Source organism: Equus przewalskii, chromosome 4 (genome assembly GCF_037783145.1).
Source record: "Equus przewalskii isolate Varuska chromosome 4, EquPr2, whole genome shotgun sequence".
In the NCBI taxonomy this organism is placed as follows: Eukaryota; Metazoa; Chordata; class Mammalia; order Perissodactyla; family Equidae; genus Equus; species Equus przewalskii.
Genome location: NC_091834.1, coordinates 88,856,709 through 88,875,105, shown reverse-complemented (window position 1 = coordinate 88,875,105; position 18,397 = coordinate 88,856,709). Strand labels below are relative to the sequence as shown.

The 18,397-nt window shown below is 36.6% G+C and overlaps 1 protein-coding gene across 21 annotated transcripts in view; it reads right to left on the bottom strand.

The window, feature by feature from the left end:
* The window catches only part of AGBL3 (AGBL carboxypeptidase 3), a 96,339-nt gene that overhangs the window by 65,623 nt on the left and 12,319 nt on the right, over positions 1 to 18,397 (bottom strand). For 12 of the 21 annotated variants that reach the window (XR_011539591.1, XR_011539594.1, XR_011539592.1 and 9 more), the window contains exon 5: positions 2,955 to 3,062. Coding sequence is in view for 5 of the 21 variants with exons in the window: in XM_070617751.1 (XP_070473852.1) it covers positions 2,955 to 3,062 (108 nt within the window). In the remaining 16 variants the exon portion in view is untranslated. Of the gene's footprint in view, positions 1 to 2,954; positions 3,063 to 12,713; positions 12,853 to 18,397 lie in introns of all 21 variants that reach the window. The other 9 variants (XR_011539599.1, XR_011539604.1, XR_011539605.1 and 6 more) reach the window with 1 other exon arrangement.

The window sequence follows — 18,397 nt, the reverse complement described above, 5'->3', positions numbered from 1 at the left end:
TATATCTTAGGAAAGCAGCACTTAAGACTAGCATAACAGTCTTGCTGAGCTGAAGAGGGAAGATTGTTACTTGGGGCTGCTGCAATTTGTGAGGCAGGACACCAGAGAGAGGAAAGCTACAAAGAGGGAGAGCTTCAACAATCTACATGGTGATTCCCCAGTCTTTGACTGAGGGCTTGACAATATAAGCATAGGATAAGACTAAGCAAGATAGGAAAGAGTGCTACTGTGGGACTGAGATATCAGAGGACATACAATTCTAGGATAGACTGGAATTCTAACCTATCCAGAATGGACAGACTTCACTGAGCACCCCAGGCATTCAATCATGACTCCAAAAAGACTGCACAGTAGGCATAAGAACCACATTCAAGAGTAAGGGCCATGACCTAGGACTAGGGACAAAATGAAAACAGACTTGCTCTTACAAAAAAATAAAACCAAGCCTGAAAGAAGCAAACTGATCTGTCAGCAATTTGGCTGCCTTCCAGATCAAAATTCAACATAAGTATAAAAAAGAACACAATACAGACTCCTATACCAAATCTTTCACAATATCCTGCATATGATTAAAAAAAATCATGAAGCATGAAAAGAAGGAAAAATGTGATCCATGTTCAAACATACACACACACACACACACATATTCAACAGACTCCAAGATAACCCAGATGTTGGGATTAACAAAGGACTTTTAATACAGTCATGTACCACATTATAAGATTTTGGTCAACGACAGACTGCATATATAATGGTGATCCCATAAGATTAGTACATATAACCTAGATGTGTAGTAAGCTGTACTATCTAGGTTTGTGAAATACACTCTGTGATGTTTGCACAATGACAAAATCATCGAAGGACACATTTCTCAGAATGTATCCTCATCATTAAGCACCGCATCACTATATATGTTAAAAGACTTAGATGAAAAGAGAGAGATAATGAACAAGTAGATTAAGTAATCTCAAAACAAGAAATGGAAACTATAAAAAAGAACCAAATGGAAATTCTAGAAATAAAAAGTACAATAACTGAAATGAAAAATTTACTATATGGGCTTAAGAGAAATTTAATATTTCAAAAGAAGGACTCAGTGAACTTAAAAACAAATATCCAAACTCAAGGACAGAGAAGGAAAACAATGAAAAAAGACCCAGTGGCATGTGGGGTACAGCTAGAAATTCAACATATATGTAACTAGAATTTCAAAGGACAGAAGAGAAAGAATAGTGTGGAAAAAACATGTGAAGAAATAATGGCTTAAAATTTCTCAAATTTGGGGAAAAAAAAACCCACCCTACTAAGCTATGAATCCAAGAAGTTCGGCAAACTCCAAGCAAGATAAATATAAAGGTAATTAAATCTAGGCAGATCATAGTCAAATTGCTGAAAACAGCCAGAGAAAAGGATATATCATCTATATGCAACAATTATATAAATTATGACTGAATTTTTATTAAAGATGACAGATATCAGAAGACAAAGGAACATCTTTAAAGGGAATATCTTTAAAGAAAAAAATTTTTAAATAAAAAATGTCAACCCAGAATTCTATATATCCAGCTGTTTGAGGACTTCCCTCTCGTTCAGCTACAGGTTTGGAAGCCATGCTGTCCTCCTACCCTTTCAGGCCTAGAAGACATAATGCTTCTGCTCTGTTGACAGTACTATGTTGCTTCACCATCCTTTGTCAGTCTCCCTTAACCCTGTCCATACTTTTGTAAGTTATACTTTCATTAAACTTTCTCAAATTGCCCCAAGTATGCCATCCAATTCCTGACAAGACCCTGGTTGACTCACCTCAACTATCTTAATTTTTTTTTTTCCTTTTTCTCCCCAAAGCCCCAAAGCCCCCCGGTACACAGTTGTATATTCTTCGTTGTGGGTCCTTCTAGTTGTGGCATGTGGGACGCTGCCTCAGCGTGGCTCGATGAGCCGTGCCATGTCCACGCCCAGGACTCGAACCAATGAAACACTGGGCTGCCTGCAGCGGAGCACGTGAACTTAATCACTCGGCCACGGGGTCAGCCCCAACTATCTTAATTTTTTATCAGATCTTATTTAAGTTATGTGTGGAAGTTCTAAGGCAGGTTAGTCACTTAAATATCTGAAATCAAATTTAAAAAATCAGAGATGCTTCTCTCCAGTTGTTTAAAAATATGTGAGTATAAGATTTATAGAATTACTTACCGTATAGAAAACAATCCCTGTGAATTTCTCTGGTTTTCCAGCCCTTTAAATAAAATACATAAGCTCCCTGGAAGTTATCTTTTATATATACTCTAAGACACAGAATTCTGATGGTGAAACTCTTCAGGAATCCCATATTTCCTCATGTTGGTGCTTTAGGAGCAGCACAGTTTAGGATATAGGCTGAGATTTCTATGTTTTATTATTAGCACACTATCATAAAGCAGATATGAAATTTTGCATTACTAGAGCTCTCAAGGTACAAGTATTGATCTTGAGCGTCAAGAACACTTTCCTGAGATATAATCTTAGATGCTATTTGCAATGTGGGGTATTTTCCTCTTTTTAAGATGACAATCCCAAGAAATGCATCAAGCTGGCATGAAATGAAAAGAATACCGTTGCATGAACATCACATGACCTATCAATAAGAGAGGGGAACAATAGTTGCAGGGCACTGCACTGAACTTATCTTAGACAATTGAAGTGAAGCGCAATTCCTTTTAAATATAACTCTCCATTCAAATGGCCAATGTGATGTTTTATTTTAAAGTAACTTTGCATAAACTGCAGTTCACTTTCAAGAATATAATTAGCACTAAGTTAACATTTGAATCAAAATGTAATCAAACATTTTGATGGGGACAGGGACTTCTTGGTAATCTGCAATTTACACTATAAACAGGAAAACAAATGTAACTAAGAGATTAATCCAGGTACCAAATTATATTTTATAGCAACATGTCTCATTATGTACTCACCATCTTCAGCCAGATAAACCACAGTATCTTCCTTGGAGTTTGGATAAACTGGTTCAGTCTCCAGGCCTGTTGGGATGTACACTGGCTCAGGATAAAAAGGAGTCCAATCTGGAAAAAAAAAGAGAAAACATTATTTGAATATGATTTCAAAATAAAACGAAAATTTTATTGTATGTTTTCAAATTATTCATTGATAGATCTAAGCTAAAATTTAGTGTTTCATGCACAGCTGGATTTTACCAAGGGTTTCTTGGAAGTAATAATGCACATTCTCACACTGTAACAAAACCCCTAATATTTCATCTGCACCTTGACAGTGAGTAGTTTATGATTGTTTGGTGCCATTATAGATTTTACGCTGATGTTTCTATTTCTCCTGAGCGCTTGATGCCTTTTTGACCCACCTCTGGAAATCTTGCTCCACCTTTTAGTCCCCTTTTCCCTGTATCTTCAGCCTCTTGCTTGACAATGGTTATCCCCTAAGCTTATAAACATGTTCAAATTTCTTCTATCTCCCCAAAGGAAGGCTATCCTTGGACCCCCACCTTCTTTCTTAGCTATACCAGCTTTCCTTCTCTTTATTATTTTTAGGACCAAATTTCTTAAATGTTGTCTGAAACATGCTCAAATGCATAACCTATTTTTGACCAAATTTTTGACTATGATCTGTTTGATTGGAAAAAAATGACTTCACAGCCCAACTACTCTAGTTGTTCCTACTTTTTAGTGGAACAAGAATTTGGTGATGACTCATTCTCCTACTTCTCATTTATTATTGATGGGTGTGTGCCAGACTATGCTTATCTCTGGGAATAAATATGCTCCAATAGAGGGAATCAGTATCTATGATCCCAAATACATTCAATGGAACAATTAAAAAAAAAAGAGGGGCTGGCCCAGTGGCTCAGCAGTTAAGTTTTCATGTTCTGCTTTGGCAGCCCGGGGTTCGCTGGTTCAGATCCCGGGTGTGGACATGGCACCGCTTGGCAAGCCATGCGTGGTAGGCATCCCACATATAAAGCGGAGGAAGATAGGCATGGGTGTGAGGTCAGGGCCAGTCTTCCTCAGCAAAAAAAGGAGGATTGGCGGCAGATGTTAGCTCAGGGCTAATCTTCCTCAAAAAAAAAAAAAAAAGAAAGAAAAAGAAACTAATGATGAGAAACAAGTACTACTGGACAAACAAACATTTTGGGGATTATGTGTACAATTGCTTTAGCAAAAGAAGTGTATTTGTCATAATGAATAGGGTCAAGCCTAGCTACGGAGAAAGCACAGACTAGAATATTGATGCAAATATGCATCACTGCACATCGCAGGGTTAACTGAACACACAACCAAATAATCTGATAATAAAAAATAAAGCAAATTATAACTAAAAAGTGACATTCTCATTAGTTGAAAATCTTAAGCAACTCAAACTAAAATTAATCATGAACTAATAACAGCATTGATTCTCAAAATTTGGGGAATTTCAGTTATTTGCCTTTGTGCATGTTTAATATCAAAACTTGCATGACAGCCGATTTCCCAGTTAAAGAAATAGAGATTTCATTAATCTCTTTATGCTCTTATTTAACTACTTATTAATCAATAGTCCTATTGTAAAGAAATATGAAACTCCATCATTAGAACTCAAGAAAGAAGTTGTACAATAGGGTCAAATTTGCAGCTTATCAAAGTACCCTTACTGAGGACCATATTTTGGCAATCAGTCTTAGCCTACTGCAATCTACCTAGCTTTTGCTCTTTTCAGTCCCATACCCACTGTTCCATGAAAACTGTTCTTGGCATCGTATTTGAAAAAGAATAGGCACTCAGTTAAATGTCTATAGCTTAAGTGGGTGGATGAATGGGTAACTGGACAACTCAGATGGAGCTCTTATGCATAAATTCCCTAATTTAAATGATGGAATACTGAACCATTGCGATAAATGCTTTGTGTCTTGCAATATCTTCATTGCAAAGAAGCTGCTCTAGAGCTGGGACTGCTTAAGTAGAGATTTGGGCTGAAAATGGAAGTATTTCCAGATTTTCTGAGAATTAATTCACATTAAAGAATTTCATCTGTATTGCACTTTAACACCAAGATGGATTCCTAACATAGAGACTTCTTTATAGCTATCCAGCGTTAGCTTTTGTAGGTGTCATTAAGTCAAGTAGCCAAGCAAGTTCTATACTCTTTTAGAAGCTTCCCATTATCAAAATCTCCTGCCAACTTTGTTGATTTCTTCTATCCAAAAAACCACTTAAAGGTGGTGGTTATCGCTGTCCCAAGAGAACTCAGATGTTTATGCAAATATGCTGTTTCCCAGTTCTTTCAAAGCCGCAAACTTTTGAGGCACCAAAACAGCACTGCAGTCTTTTCAATTCTCCTTGGGTCAAAGTCATGTCCCCAGAAGAAGAGTGGAGAATGCACTTAGCATTTACCATGTCTTATGAGCACCAAAACAGTGCTGTTTCTGCCATTATGTCTCATGGATCACCTGGTGAATTTTTTCTCTTTGTCCTTTAGCCCCTTTCTCCATAAGCCTTAGGTTTGGCTTGAGGGGCCAATATCTGAGACAACACTATGCCCTCAGTCCTATACCATACATTTTTTTTTCTTGTTAATCTTTTTTTTTTTCTTATTGAGGTCATAGTAGTTTACATCATTGTGAAATTTCAGTTGCACCTTATTTCTTGTCTGTCACCACATAAGTGCTTCCCTTCACCCCCTGTGCCCACCCCCCACCCTCCTTCCCCTGGTAACCACTGAACTGTTTTCTTTGTCCGTGTGTTTGTTTATATTCCACGTGAGTGAGATCATAGGGTGTTTGTCTTTTGCAGTCTAACTTATTTCGCTTAGCATAATCCCCTCCAGGTCTATCGACCTTGTTGCAAATGAGATGATTTTGCCTGTTTTATGGCTGAGTAGTATTTCATTGTATATATATACCACATCTTCTTTATCCAATCATCAGTCAATGGGCACATGGATTGTTTCCATGTCTTGGCTATTGTGAATAGTGCTGCAATGAACATAGGGGTACCCATGTTACTTTGGATTGTTGATTTCAAGTTGTTTGGGTAGATACTCGGTAATGGGATAGGTGGGTCATATGGTAGTTCTATTTTTAGTTTTTCGAGGAATCTCCATACTGTTTTCCATAGTGGCTGCACCAGTTTGCATTCTCACCAGCAATGTATGAGGGGTCCCTTTTCTCCATACCCTCTCCAACATTTGTTATTTTTAGTCTTAGTGATTATAGCCATTTTAACAGGTGTAAGGTGGTATCTTAGTGTAGTTTTAATTTGCATTTCCCTGATGATTAGTAATGTTGAACATCTTTTCATGTGTTTATTGGCCATCTGTATATCTTCTTTGAAAAAATATCTGGTCATATCCTCTGCCCATTTTTTGATCAGGCTATTTGTTTTTTTGTTGTTCAGTTGTGTGAATTCCTTATATACTACAGAGATTAAACCCTTGTTGGATATATGATTTGCAAATATTTTCTCCCAATTGGTGGGTTGTCTTTTTGTTTTGATCCTAGTTTCTTTTGCCTTGCAGAAGCTCTTTGGTCTGATCAAGTCCCACTTGTTTATTTTTTCTTTTGTTTCCCTTGTCCAAGAAGACATGGTATTTGAAAAGATCCTTTTAAATTTTATGTCAAAGAGCATATAGTACCTATATTATCTTTCAGGAGTTTTATGGTTTCAGGACTTATCTTCAAGTCTTTGATCCATTTTATTTTTTTCTAAGGTGTGAGATAATGGTCTTCCTTCATTCTTTTGCATGTGGCTGTTCAGTTTCCCCAACACCATTTATTGAAGAGATTGTCGTTTCTCCATTGTATGTTCTTGACACCTTTCTTGAAGATTAGCTGTCCGTAGATGTGCGGTTTTATTTCTGGGCTTTCAGTTCTGTTCCATTGATCTGTGTGTTTGTTTTTGTCCCAGTACCATGCTGTTTTGATTACTATGGCTTTGTAGTACATTTTGAAGTCAGGGATTGTGATGCCTCCAGTTTTGTTCTTTTTCCTCAGGATTGCCTTAGCTATTCAGGGTCTTTGGTTGCCTCATATGAATTTTAGGATTCTTTGTTCTATTTCCATGAGGAATATCATTGGGATTCTGATTGGGATTGCATTAAGTCTATAGATTGCTATGGGTAGTATGGACATTTTAACTATATTTATTCTTCCAATCCATGTGCACGTAATCTCTTTCCATCTCTTTATGTCATCATCTATTTCTTTCAATATTGTCTTACAGTTTTCATTGTATAAGTCCTTCACCTCCTCGATTAAATTTATTCCTAGATATTTTATTCTTTTTGTTGCAATTGTAAATGGAATTGTATTCTTGAGTTGTCTTTCCATAAGTTCGTTACTAGAGTATAGAAATGCAACTGATTTTTGTAAGTTGATTTTGTACCCTGCAACTTTACTGCAGTTGTTAATTATTTCTAATAATTTTCCCATGGATTATTTAGAGTTTTCTATATATAAGATCATGTCATCTGCAAACAGTCAGAATTTCACTTCTTCACTCCCTGTTTGGATTCCTTTGATTCCTTTCTCTTGCCTAATTGCTATGGCCCAAACCTCCAGTACTATGTTGAATAAGAGTGGTGATAGTGGGCATCCTTGTCTTGTTCCTGTTCTCAGAGGGATGGCATTCAGTTTTTGCCCATTGAGTATGATGTTGGCTATGGGTTTGTCATATATGGGCTTTATTATGTTGAGGTAATTTCCTTCTATCCCTGTTTTCTTAAGAGTTTTTATCATAAATGGCTGTTGGATCTTGCCAAACGCTTTCTCTGCATCTATTGAGATGATCACATGGTTTTTATTCCTCATTTTGTTAATGTGGTGCATCATGTTGATTGATTTTTGGATGTTGAACCATCTCTGTGTCCCTGGTATGAATCCCGCTTGATCATGATGTTGATCTTTTTGATGTACTGCTGTATTCAGGTTGCCAGTGCCTTGTTGAAGATTTTTGCATCTATGTTCGTCAGCAATATTGGCCTGAAGTTTTCCTTTTTTGTGTTGTCCTTTTCAGGCTTTGGTATCAGAGTGATGTTAGCCCCGTAGAATGTGTTAAAAAGTATTCTGTCTTCCCTAACTTTTTGGAATAGCTTGAGAAGGATAGGTATTAAATCCTCTCTGAAAGTTTGGTAGAATTCTCCATGGAAGCCATCTGGTCCTTGGCTTTTATTTTTGAGGATGCCTTTGATTACTCTTTCAATCTCTTTACTTGTGATTGGTCTATTCAGATTATCTATTTCTTCTTGATTCAGCTTTGGGAGGCTGTAAGAGTCTAAGAATTTATCCATTTCCTCCAGATTGTCCATTGTGTTGGCATATAGATTTTCATAGTATTCTCTTATAATCTGTTGTATTTCTGTGGAGTCTGTTGTTATTTCTCCTCTCTCACTTCTGATTTTGTTTATTTGAGCTTTCTCTCTTTTTTCCTTTGTAAGTCTGGATAGGGGTTTGTCAATTTTGTTTATCTTCTCAAAGAATCAGCTCTTTGTTTCATTGTTACTTTCTACTGTCTTTTTTGTTTCAATAGCATTTATTTCTGCTCTGATTTTTATTATTTCTCTCCTTCTGCTAACTTTGGGCTTTGTTGTTTGTCCCTCTTTTTCTAATTCTGTTAGGAGTAGTTTGAGATTGCTTATTTGTGATTTTTCTTGTTTTTTAAGGTGAGCCTCTATTGCAATGAATTTCCCTCTTAATATGGCTTTTGCTGCATCCCATATGAGTTGGTATAGTATGTTTTCATTTTCATTTGTCTCCAGATATTTTTGATTTCTCCTTTAATGTCTTCAATGATCCATTATGTTGTTTAGTCTCCACATCTTTGTCCCTTTCTCGGCTTTTTTCTTGTAATTAATTTCTAGCTTCATAGCATTGTGATCAGAAAAGATGCTTGTCATTATTTCAATCTTCTTAAATTTATTGAGGCTTTCCTTGTTTCCAAATATACGGTCTATCCTTGAGAATGTTCCATGTGCACTTGAGAAGAATGTGTATTCTGCTGTTTTTGGATGGAGTGTTCTATATATATCTATTAAGTCCAACTGGTCTAGCTTTTCATTTAATTCCACTGTTTCCTTGTTGATATTCTGTCTGGATATTTTATCCATTGATGTGAGTAGAATGTTGAGGTCTCCTACTATTATTGTGTTTTTATTAATATGTTCTTTTAGGTTTGTTAATAGTTGCTTTATGTACTTTGGTGCTCCTGTGTCAGGTGCATAGATATTTATAAGTCTTATGTCTTCTGGGTGGAATATCCCTTTAATCACTATATACTGCCCATTTTTGTCTCTCTTTTCCTGTCTTATCTTGAAGTATACTTTGTCTGACATAAGGATCGCAATACTGGCTTTCTTTTGTTTGCCATTAGTTTGGAGTATCATCTTCCATTCCTTCACTCTGAGCCTGTGTTTGTTGTTGTAGCTGAGATGTGTTTCCTGGAAGCAGCATATTGTTGGGTCTTGTTCTTTAATCCATGTTACCACTCTGTGTCTTTTTATTGGAGAATTCAATCCATACACATTTAGGGTGATTATCAATACATGAGAGCTTAACACTGCCATTTTATCACTTGTTTTCCTGTTCTCCTGCATTTCCTTTGTTCTTGTCCTGTGTATTTTGGTCTACCAATTGAGTTATGTAGTTTTTTATGTCGTGTTTCTTTGTTTTCTCCTTATTATTTGTGTTTCTGTTCTGCTTTTTTGTTAATGGTTAAATGAGGTTTGTATTCAAAATCTCATAGACAAGGGGCCTGCCTGGTGGCACAGTGGTCAAGTTTGCATGTTCTGCTCCAGCGGCCAGGGGTTTGTCGGTTTGGATGTCAAGTGTGGACCTATGCACCACTTGTCAAGCAATGCTGTGGCAGGCATCTCACATATAAAACAGAGGAAGCTGGGCACGGATGTTAGCTCAGGGCCAGTCTTCCTCAGCAAAAAGAGAAAGATTGGCAGCAAATGTTACCTCAGGGCTAATCTTCCTCAAAAAAAAATCTCCTAGGTAAGATAGTCCAGTTTCTGATGGCCTCTTATTTCCTTAGACTAAACCAATTCAGTCCCTTTCCCCTTTCTCTCCTAAGTTGTTTTTCTCACATCTTATTCCATCTTGTGTTGTGAGTTTGTGATTAAAATGACAAGATAATCTTTGTTTTTGGTGTTTTCCTTTCTTTTATCTTTAATGCTATTCCTGAGTATTTATTAACCTATTCTGATATATAGCTACAATTTTCTTATTTTGCCTACCTATTTATCTCCTTACTCTGTGCTTTGTAACCTCTTTCTCCATCTTTTTTTTCAGGTATGAAGGACTTCTGGAGGATTTCTTGGGGGTGGGGGTCTCTCATGGCTACGAACTCCTTTAGATTTTGTTTATCTAGGAAAGTTTTTATTTCTCCATGATATCTGAAGGATATTTTCACTGGATAGAGTATTCTTGGCTGAAAGCTTTTGTCCTTCAAAGATTTGAGTATGTCATTCCAGTCTCTCACAGCCTGTAAGATTTCTTCAGAGAAATCTGCTGAAAGCCTGATAGGGCTCCTTTGTAGGTTATTTTCTTCTGCCTTGCTGCCATTAGTACTTTTTCTTTGCCATTCAATTTTGCCAGTTTCACTACTATATGCCTTGCAGTAGGTCTTTTTACATTGACATGTTTAGGAGATGTGATAGCATCTTCCACATTGATTTCCATCTTCTTCCCTAGGTTTAGGAAGTTTTCTTCTATTATTTCTTTGAGCAAACTTTCTGCTCCATTCTCCTTCTCTTCTCCCTCTGGAATACCTATAATTCTTATGCTGCATTTCCTAGTTGAGTCAGATATTTCTTGGAGACTTTCTTCATTTCTCTTTAGTCTTAGTTCTCTCTCTTCCTCTATCTGGAGCACTTCAACATGTCTATCCTCGATTATGCCTATTTTCTCCCGTATGATGTCCACTTGAGCATTCAGGGAATCCATATTCTGTTTTTTCTCTTCCATTGTGTCTTTCCTCTCTAATACTTCTGGTGGATTCTTCTTTATTGCTTCAAATCTTTTGTGAAGTAGCTCCTGAACTCATTGACTCATTTCTCTACATTTTCTTTTAACTCATTGAGTTTTTTGATGATAGCTATTGTGAATTCTCTGTCACTTAGGTTACATATTTCTGTATCCTCAGGACTGATTTCTGGGTTCTTGTCATTTTCTCTTTGGTCTGGAGATTTAACATAATTTTTGATACTGCTAGAAGGTGTGGGTCTGTTGTTTCACATTCTGGTATTATTTGGTTGCAGTTACTGCCTATTGCCACTGGGTGGGGGTTAAGAGCTGCATATTCTGGGCACTCTGCATTCTGCTGAGATCCCAGGAACCAGAGCTGGTGCTGGGTGGTTTGGGGGGAGGGACACTTTCTTCTGCATGCTCTTGGGGTTTTCTCGCTCTGCCCTCACTATCTGATCTCCTACGGTGTTGGCTTGAAGAGGTCACCCCTGCGTTAGCTTTCACCTCGGTGCGGGTTTTACCCTAGGCTGCGAGGGCCCTCAGGAATCTTTGACATTCCTGCAAATGAACATCCCCTCTCCCATTGCTTCCCTCCCAAGGGCCACCTACAGTCCTGGATCTCAGCCTTTTGGGAAGGGTGCAAAGTTTTCTCTTACCCCATTCCACCTCCTCTGATGGGGGCTCCAGCCTCTCCATCCTCCATCATGTGACTGTGTGGGTCTCTCAGATGTCTTTTGTGTTGTGTTTGGAGGTCCTCTGTTGGAGTATGAATGTTTTTTCATTGCTTGGTGGAGGGGTGAGATTACCAGGAAAGCTTACTCCATTATGAATGATGCTGATGTCGCTCTCAAAATAGATTCATTTTGTTTTAAAGAAAAAAAAAAAGACAACTCCTTGCCAAAGACTACCGCTTGAGGCTCTAACCACCAGGGAAGCAGACAGGCCTAGAAAAGTCTGAAAACAGCTTATATTTAAGTTGCAACCCTATACAAAAGTTAGTTTAGAATGTAATTCTTGTAAGACTAGCAAATATTTTGTTTTAAAGTGTTTGTTTGATGTTTCCCCTCCTTTATTTGATTAGTGTTCAGTTCAAATTTGTAAATAATACTGTTCTTGGTAACAACAGAATACTGGTTCCTCAGAAAGTCAATAAATACATATCTAGACAGTGTCTTCATGATGGTAAATCCGAACCTGTGGAAGACATTTATTTGTCCTGTATCTGTCATCCTTTTATGAAGAAAAACATAATAAAAATTAACAGCTCCAGCACTGATTACATCATACTGATGTAAAAGCCTAAGTGGATGACAATGGATATTCCATTTTCCATTATCTCTTTTTTCACTTGGTCACTGTAATACTTTTTATCTGCCATCAAGTTCACCTTTGATTGATCCCACTTTTTGATGATTAATACATAGTATATGCAAGTGATCTTATAAAACAGATGTCCAAAAGTCATGGAAAATTCCAGGAGTAATAAAATTTCTGAATTAAAGGTGCTTAATTTGGAATGCTTTTGATAAGTGATTACATTTTATTAAACAATGTGTTTACTCTATAAAAATTTAAAAGTATACCTTAAGCAAAAAGAAAAAATATCCATAATCTCATTACACAGAGATAAATATCAACACTTTGGTTTGTACCTTTTCAGGCTTTCTCTCCTTCAACTATCCAGCAAAGATGCTTTTAGCTACAAGTAACAAAAATTCTTAATGTAAACTGGTTTAAACAATAAGAAAATTTATTATCTCACATGTCTAGAAATCCAGAAGCAGAGTGGATTCAAGGTCTGGTACAATCAGTGGCTCATGGTCATCTAAGGCACAGTTTCTTTGTCTCTCCACTTTGTCATCCTCTACTTTGAGGTCCTCCTTAGGCTGGATCCCTTATGGCTGTAAAATGTGAACAATGTGGCTGCCAGTAGAACAGTGTCATGTACTAACTGACAGACTAATTAACTGAAGTGGAATTGATACTTGGGAGTCAATCACAATGTCTTCTTCATGTACATGACATCATTCTATATAAACCAATCATCAATTTGTTTTCCCCATTCTACTTAACTAAATATCTTAGAAATTTTACTTTGTTAATATACATAGATCTCCCTCATTTTTTAAACAGCTATGTAGTGTTCTCTAATACAGATTACCACTATTTGACCACAGATGAACATTATAGCTATTTCTTTAGTGGTGGACATTTTGGTTATTTCTAATAGTTTATTTACACTGCAGTGAACATCCTTATAATATGCTGCTATGCATGTGTTTGAATGTCTTTAGGTTAGATATCTATTAGTAGAAATGCTAAATGAAAGAACATGTGAATTTTACATCTTGATATATAAAGCAATATATACTGCCCTTGAAAAAGAGTAAGCAATCTCATTTATATCTTGGTGCAATTTGTTTGAGGATACCTTTTCTCACTTAGGTTACAAAGTTATTTCATTTTTTTCTCTCTCTTAAAAGCAAAAGGAGCCTATTGGCTCTCAGAGGAATCAACCTAACGTTTGCATACAAGTGAAATCTCATTGACTATCCCCATAAAACTTTGTCTGAGACTACTTTAGAAAAATCTGTTTACAATCTCCTATAACTGCAGTGATGTGTTGCATAACAACGTTTCAGTCAACAATGGACCACATATACGACGGTGGTTCCATGAACTTAGTACCATATCGCCTAGGTGTGCAGTGGGCTACACCATCTAGGTTTATGTAAGTACACTCTGAGATGTTCACACAACGACGAAATCACCTAACGACACATTTTGCAGAAAATACCCCCATTGTTAAGTGACATGTGACTATATAGCATTTATCAATAGAAATTCTTTGGGTATTGATTATAAAAGGTGTTCCTTTCCAAGATTATGTTCCACTTTTCAGCAGTGAATAAAAGGTTCAAAATAGGTGATGGGCCTGATTTGGCCCATGGGCCACAGTTTACTACTACAGAGCCTGAACTCTTAGCTATTTTGGTATATATATTAGTTGGCTTTCACTACATAAGAAAACTCTCCAAAATTTAGTGACATAAAGCAACAGTCATTTATTTATCTCAACTAGGTGATTCTTCTGGTATTGGTTAGGTTCACTCATATTTGAGCAGGTTTGGCTAGGGGCTGGCTGATCTAGGATAACCTCAGCTCATCTCTGCATCATTCTCATTATCCAGCAATCTAGCGAGGGATTGTTCCATGGTGACTGACCAGGGTTTAAGAGAAAGCAGAAGTGTACAAAGCCTCTTGAGGCCTAGGTTAACACTGGCACACTATCACTTATGCCACATTCTACTTGGGTAAAGCAAGTCACAAGGCCATCCCAGATTCAAGGGGTGGGGAAACAGAGTACACTTCTTGATGGAAGGGGATTCAAAATGACCTTTCAAAGGGTGAGGATACATGGATGGAGAATTGTGGCTACTTTTTAAATTGAGTAAAATTTACATATTAAATATAGTGCAATGTACAGATCTTAACTGTATGTTTCAATGAGTTTTGACAAATATACAGATGTATATATATTTTCCTTTACTGAAAAAAGAAACATGGGGGCCAGCCCCATGGTCGAGTGGTTAAGTTCATGCACTCAGCTTTGGTGGCCTGGGGATTGACAGTTCAGATCCTGGCTGTGGACCTACACACTGCTCATCAAGCCATTCTGTGGCAGCATCCAACATAGAACAACTAGAATGACCTACAACTAGGATATACAACTATGAAGTGGGGCTTTGGGGAGCAAAAAAAAACGAGGAAGATTGGCAACAGATATTAGCTCAGGGCCAACCTTCCTCACTAAAATGGATTTAACAAAAAGAAACAAACAGCCAAACATTTTTTCAAAGTGGTTGTACAATTTTACACTTCCACTAGCAACGTATTAGAGTTCCAGTTGTTCTACATTCTCATATTTGGAGTTGTCAGCCTTTTAAAATTTTGCCATCCTAGTGAAAAGTGGTATCTCATTGTGGTTTTAATTTTCATTTCCCATGTTGAACATTTTTCCATATTCTTAATAGCCATCATGTCTTCCTTTGAGCAATGTCTGTTGCAGTCTTTTGCCCATTTTTTTAATTAGGTTTTTTTCTTTTTAGTATTGATTTGTAGGAATTCTTATATTCTGCATACAAGTCCTTTGTCAGATATGTGTTGGGGATTGTTTTTAGACTGTGGCTTGCCTTTTCATGTTATTAACTGTCTTTTAATGAGAAGTTTTAAATTCTGATGAAGTCAAATTTATTAATATTTCATTGTTTCTTTTTTCTTTCTGGGTTTTCTCTAAGGAAGTGTTGCCTTACCTTATGATTATGAAGATATTGTCCTATGTTTTCTTCTAGGAGCTTTATAGTGTTAACTTTTATATTTAGGTCTATGGTCTATCTTGAATTATTTTTTTGTGTATTGAATAAGGTAGAGGTCAAGGTTTATCTTTTTCTACATGGACACCAGCTTGTTACAGTATCAATTATTGAAAAGACTTTCCTTATCCCCACTGGATTGCTTTGGTGCCTTTGTCAAAAATCATTTGGACATAAATATGTTGGTCTATTCCTAGAGTCTCTATTCTGTTGCACTGATGTATTTATCTATCTTTTTTTGCCAATTATTTGTGCTCATTTTTAAAATCCACCAAATCATACTTCTACCCATAGCTCATATGGCCAGAAACAAGCCAGATGTTTAAACAAAATGTTTATTGGGAATTATACGTATAAGAAGTACAAAAACGGGCTGGCATGGTGGCTCAATGGTTAAGTTTGCATGCCCCACTTCAGCAGCCCAGGGTTTGCAGGTTCAGACCCCAGGCGTGGACCTACACACTGCACATCAAGCCATGCTGTGGCAGTGCCCCACATAGAAAATAGAGGAAGATTGGCACATATGTTAGCTCATGGCCAATATTCCTCACACAAACACACAAAAAGTACAAAAAAAAAAAGAAAGAAATACAGCTCAGTGATTTATCACAAAGCAAAGACCACTTAGGTCAAGAAATATTACATTGCCAGCACCTCAGGTGCCCCACGTATACCCTCTTCCATCACTAGTTCCTCCCTTCCCTTGAAAGGTAACCATTAGCCTTATTATAATGAAATCACTTCCTTGTTTTCATTTATAATTTCAGAACCCAAGTATTCATATATATGGATATACATAACATATAGTCTATATCTACATAGGTATAGATATGAAACTATAGCTTTGGGGGCCAGCCCCATGGCCGAGTAGTTAAGTTCATGTGCTCTGCTTTGGTGGCCCAGGGTTTCACTGGTTCAGATCCTGGTCGCGGACATGGCACCACTCATCAGGCCATGCTGAGGTGGCCTCCCACATAGTACAACCAGAAGGACCTACATCTAGAATATACAACTATGTACTGGGGATCTTTGGGGAAAGAAGAAAAAAAGAAGATTGGCAACAGATGTTAGCTCAGGTGCCAATCTTTAAAAAAAAAATAAACTATAGCTTTCTTTTGCCTATTTTTGAACTTTACATAAATTGAATTACACAGTATGTATTCCTCTCTGCCTTCTTTCACATATTTGTGAAATCAATCCATCTTGTGGCATGTTGTCATTTTCATTGCTATATAACACATTACTACATAAAAATGCTACAATTTATTGATCCATTTCTACTTATAATGGACACGAGTTGTTTCGGTTTGGGGCTATCATGAACAATGGTGTTATGAAAGTTTTACAAATGTTCCTTGGAGCACATGTGCCCACATTTTTCTTGAGTATATACCTTGGAGTAAGAATTCCAGGTTGTAGGGCATGCATACCTTCAATTTTAGTAGATAATGCAAAGCTGTCATCCAAAGTGGTTAAACCAATGTATACATCCACCAGCAGGTTGTGAAGGTGGCTCCACATTCTCATCATTGCTTGTTATAAGCTAAAATTTAGCCTCCTATGACTTCTATGAAACAGTACTTAGCCTTATTAACAAACAGGAAATGCAAATTAAAACCACAATGAGATATATACCACTTCATAATAAGGTTCAGTACCATTTCCCATGCTTATTGGACATTTGGATATCTTTTTTTGTAAAGTGCCCATTCAAGTCACTTGCTCATTTTCCTATTAAGTTGTCTTTTCTTTACTACTTGTAGAAATGCTTTTTGTATTCTAGATATGACCTCTTTGACAGTTATGTATTGCAAATTGCAAATATATTCTCCCAATCTATAGCTTGCTTAGAGTTTTTTGATGTACTAAAGTTCTTAATTTTACTATAGTCAAGTTTTTCAATCCTTTCCTTTATGGTCAGCATATTTTACGTTCCATTTTAGTTTTTCCCAATTCCAATGTCATGAAGATATTCTCCTATATTATTTTCTAGGAATTTTGTTGTTTTGACTTTCACATTTATATCTATAATCCACTTGCAATTGATTTTTGTTTATAGTATGAAGTTGAGGTGAGTCTTCTTTTGTTTAATATGGAAATCCAATTATTCCAGAACTATTTATTGAAAAGACTATCTTTTAATTATTATTCTGCAGTTCCACATTTGTCATAAGTGTCCATTTCATCACCTCACAAATAAACCCTGTACCCTTTGCCTATCACTCCCTTCTCAATCCTCTAGCCCTCAAGAGCTAGGTAGCCATTAATCTCCTTTCTGTATCTATGTATTTGCCTATCCTGGACATTTCATATAAATGGAATCATACCATATTTGTCCTTTTGTGTCTGGGGCTTCTTTTACTTAGCATGTTTTCAAGGTTCATCCATGTTGTAGTATGTATCAGTACTTCATTCCTTTTTATGGACAATTAATATTCCATTGTGTGGACATACCACATTTTGTTTATCCATTCATCCACAATTGGACATTTGGGTTGTTTCCACCTTTTGGCTATTATGAACAATGATGTTATATTAACATTCATGTAAAAAAAAATTTTGGACATATGTTTTTATTTCTCTTAGCTATATATGTGGGAGTCAAACTGCTGGGTCAAATGGTAACTGCATGTTTAACTTTCTGAAGAAGCACCAAACTGTTTTCCGAAGTTGACCCTTTGCTGCACAATTTTATATTCTCACCATCAGAGTTTGAGGGTTCTGATTTCTCTACATTCTCATCAATGCTTGTTATCTAATCTTGATTCTAGTCATCATGGTGGATGTAAAGTGGTATCTCACTGTGGTACTAATTCGCATTTCCCTGATGATTACAGATGTTGAACATCTTTTCACATGTTTATTGGCCATGTTTACCTTGACTGGGGAAATATCTACTCAGATCCTTTGCACATTTTTTAACTGAATTGTTTATCTTTTTATTGTGAGTCATAAGAGTTCTATATAAGTCCTTTATGAGATAAATAGTTTACAAATATTTTCTCCCATTCTGTGGGTTGTATTTTCACTTTCTTGATAGTTTTCTCTAAAGCACAAAAGTTTTTAATTTTGA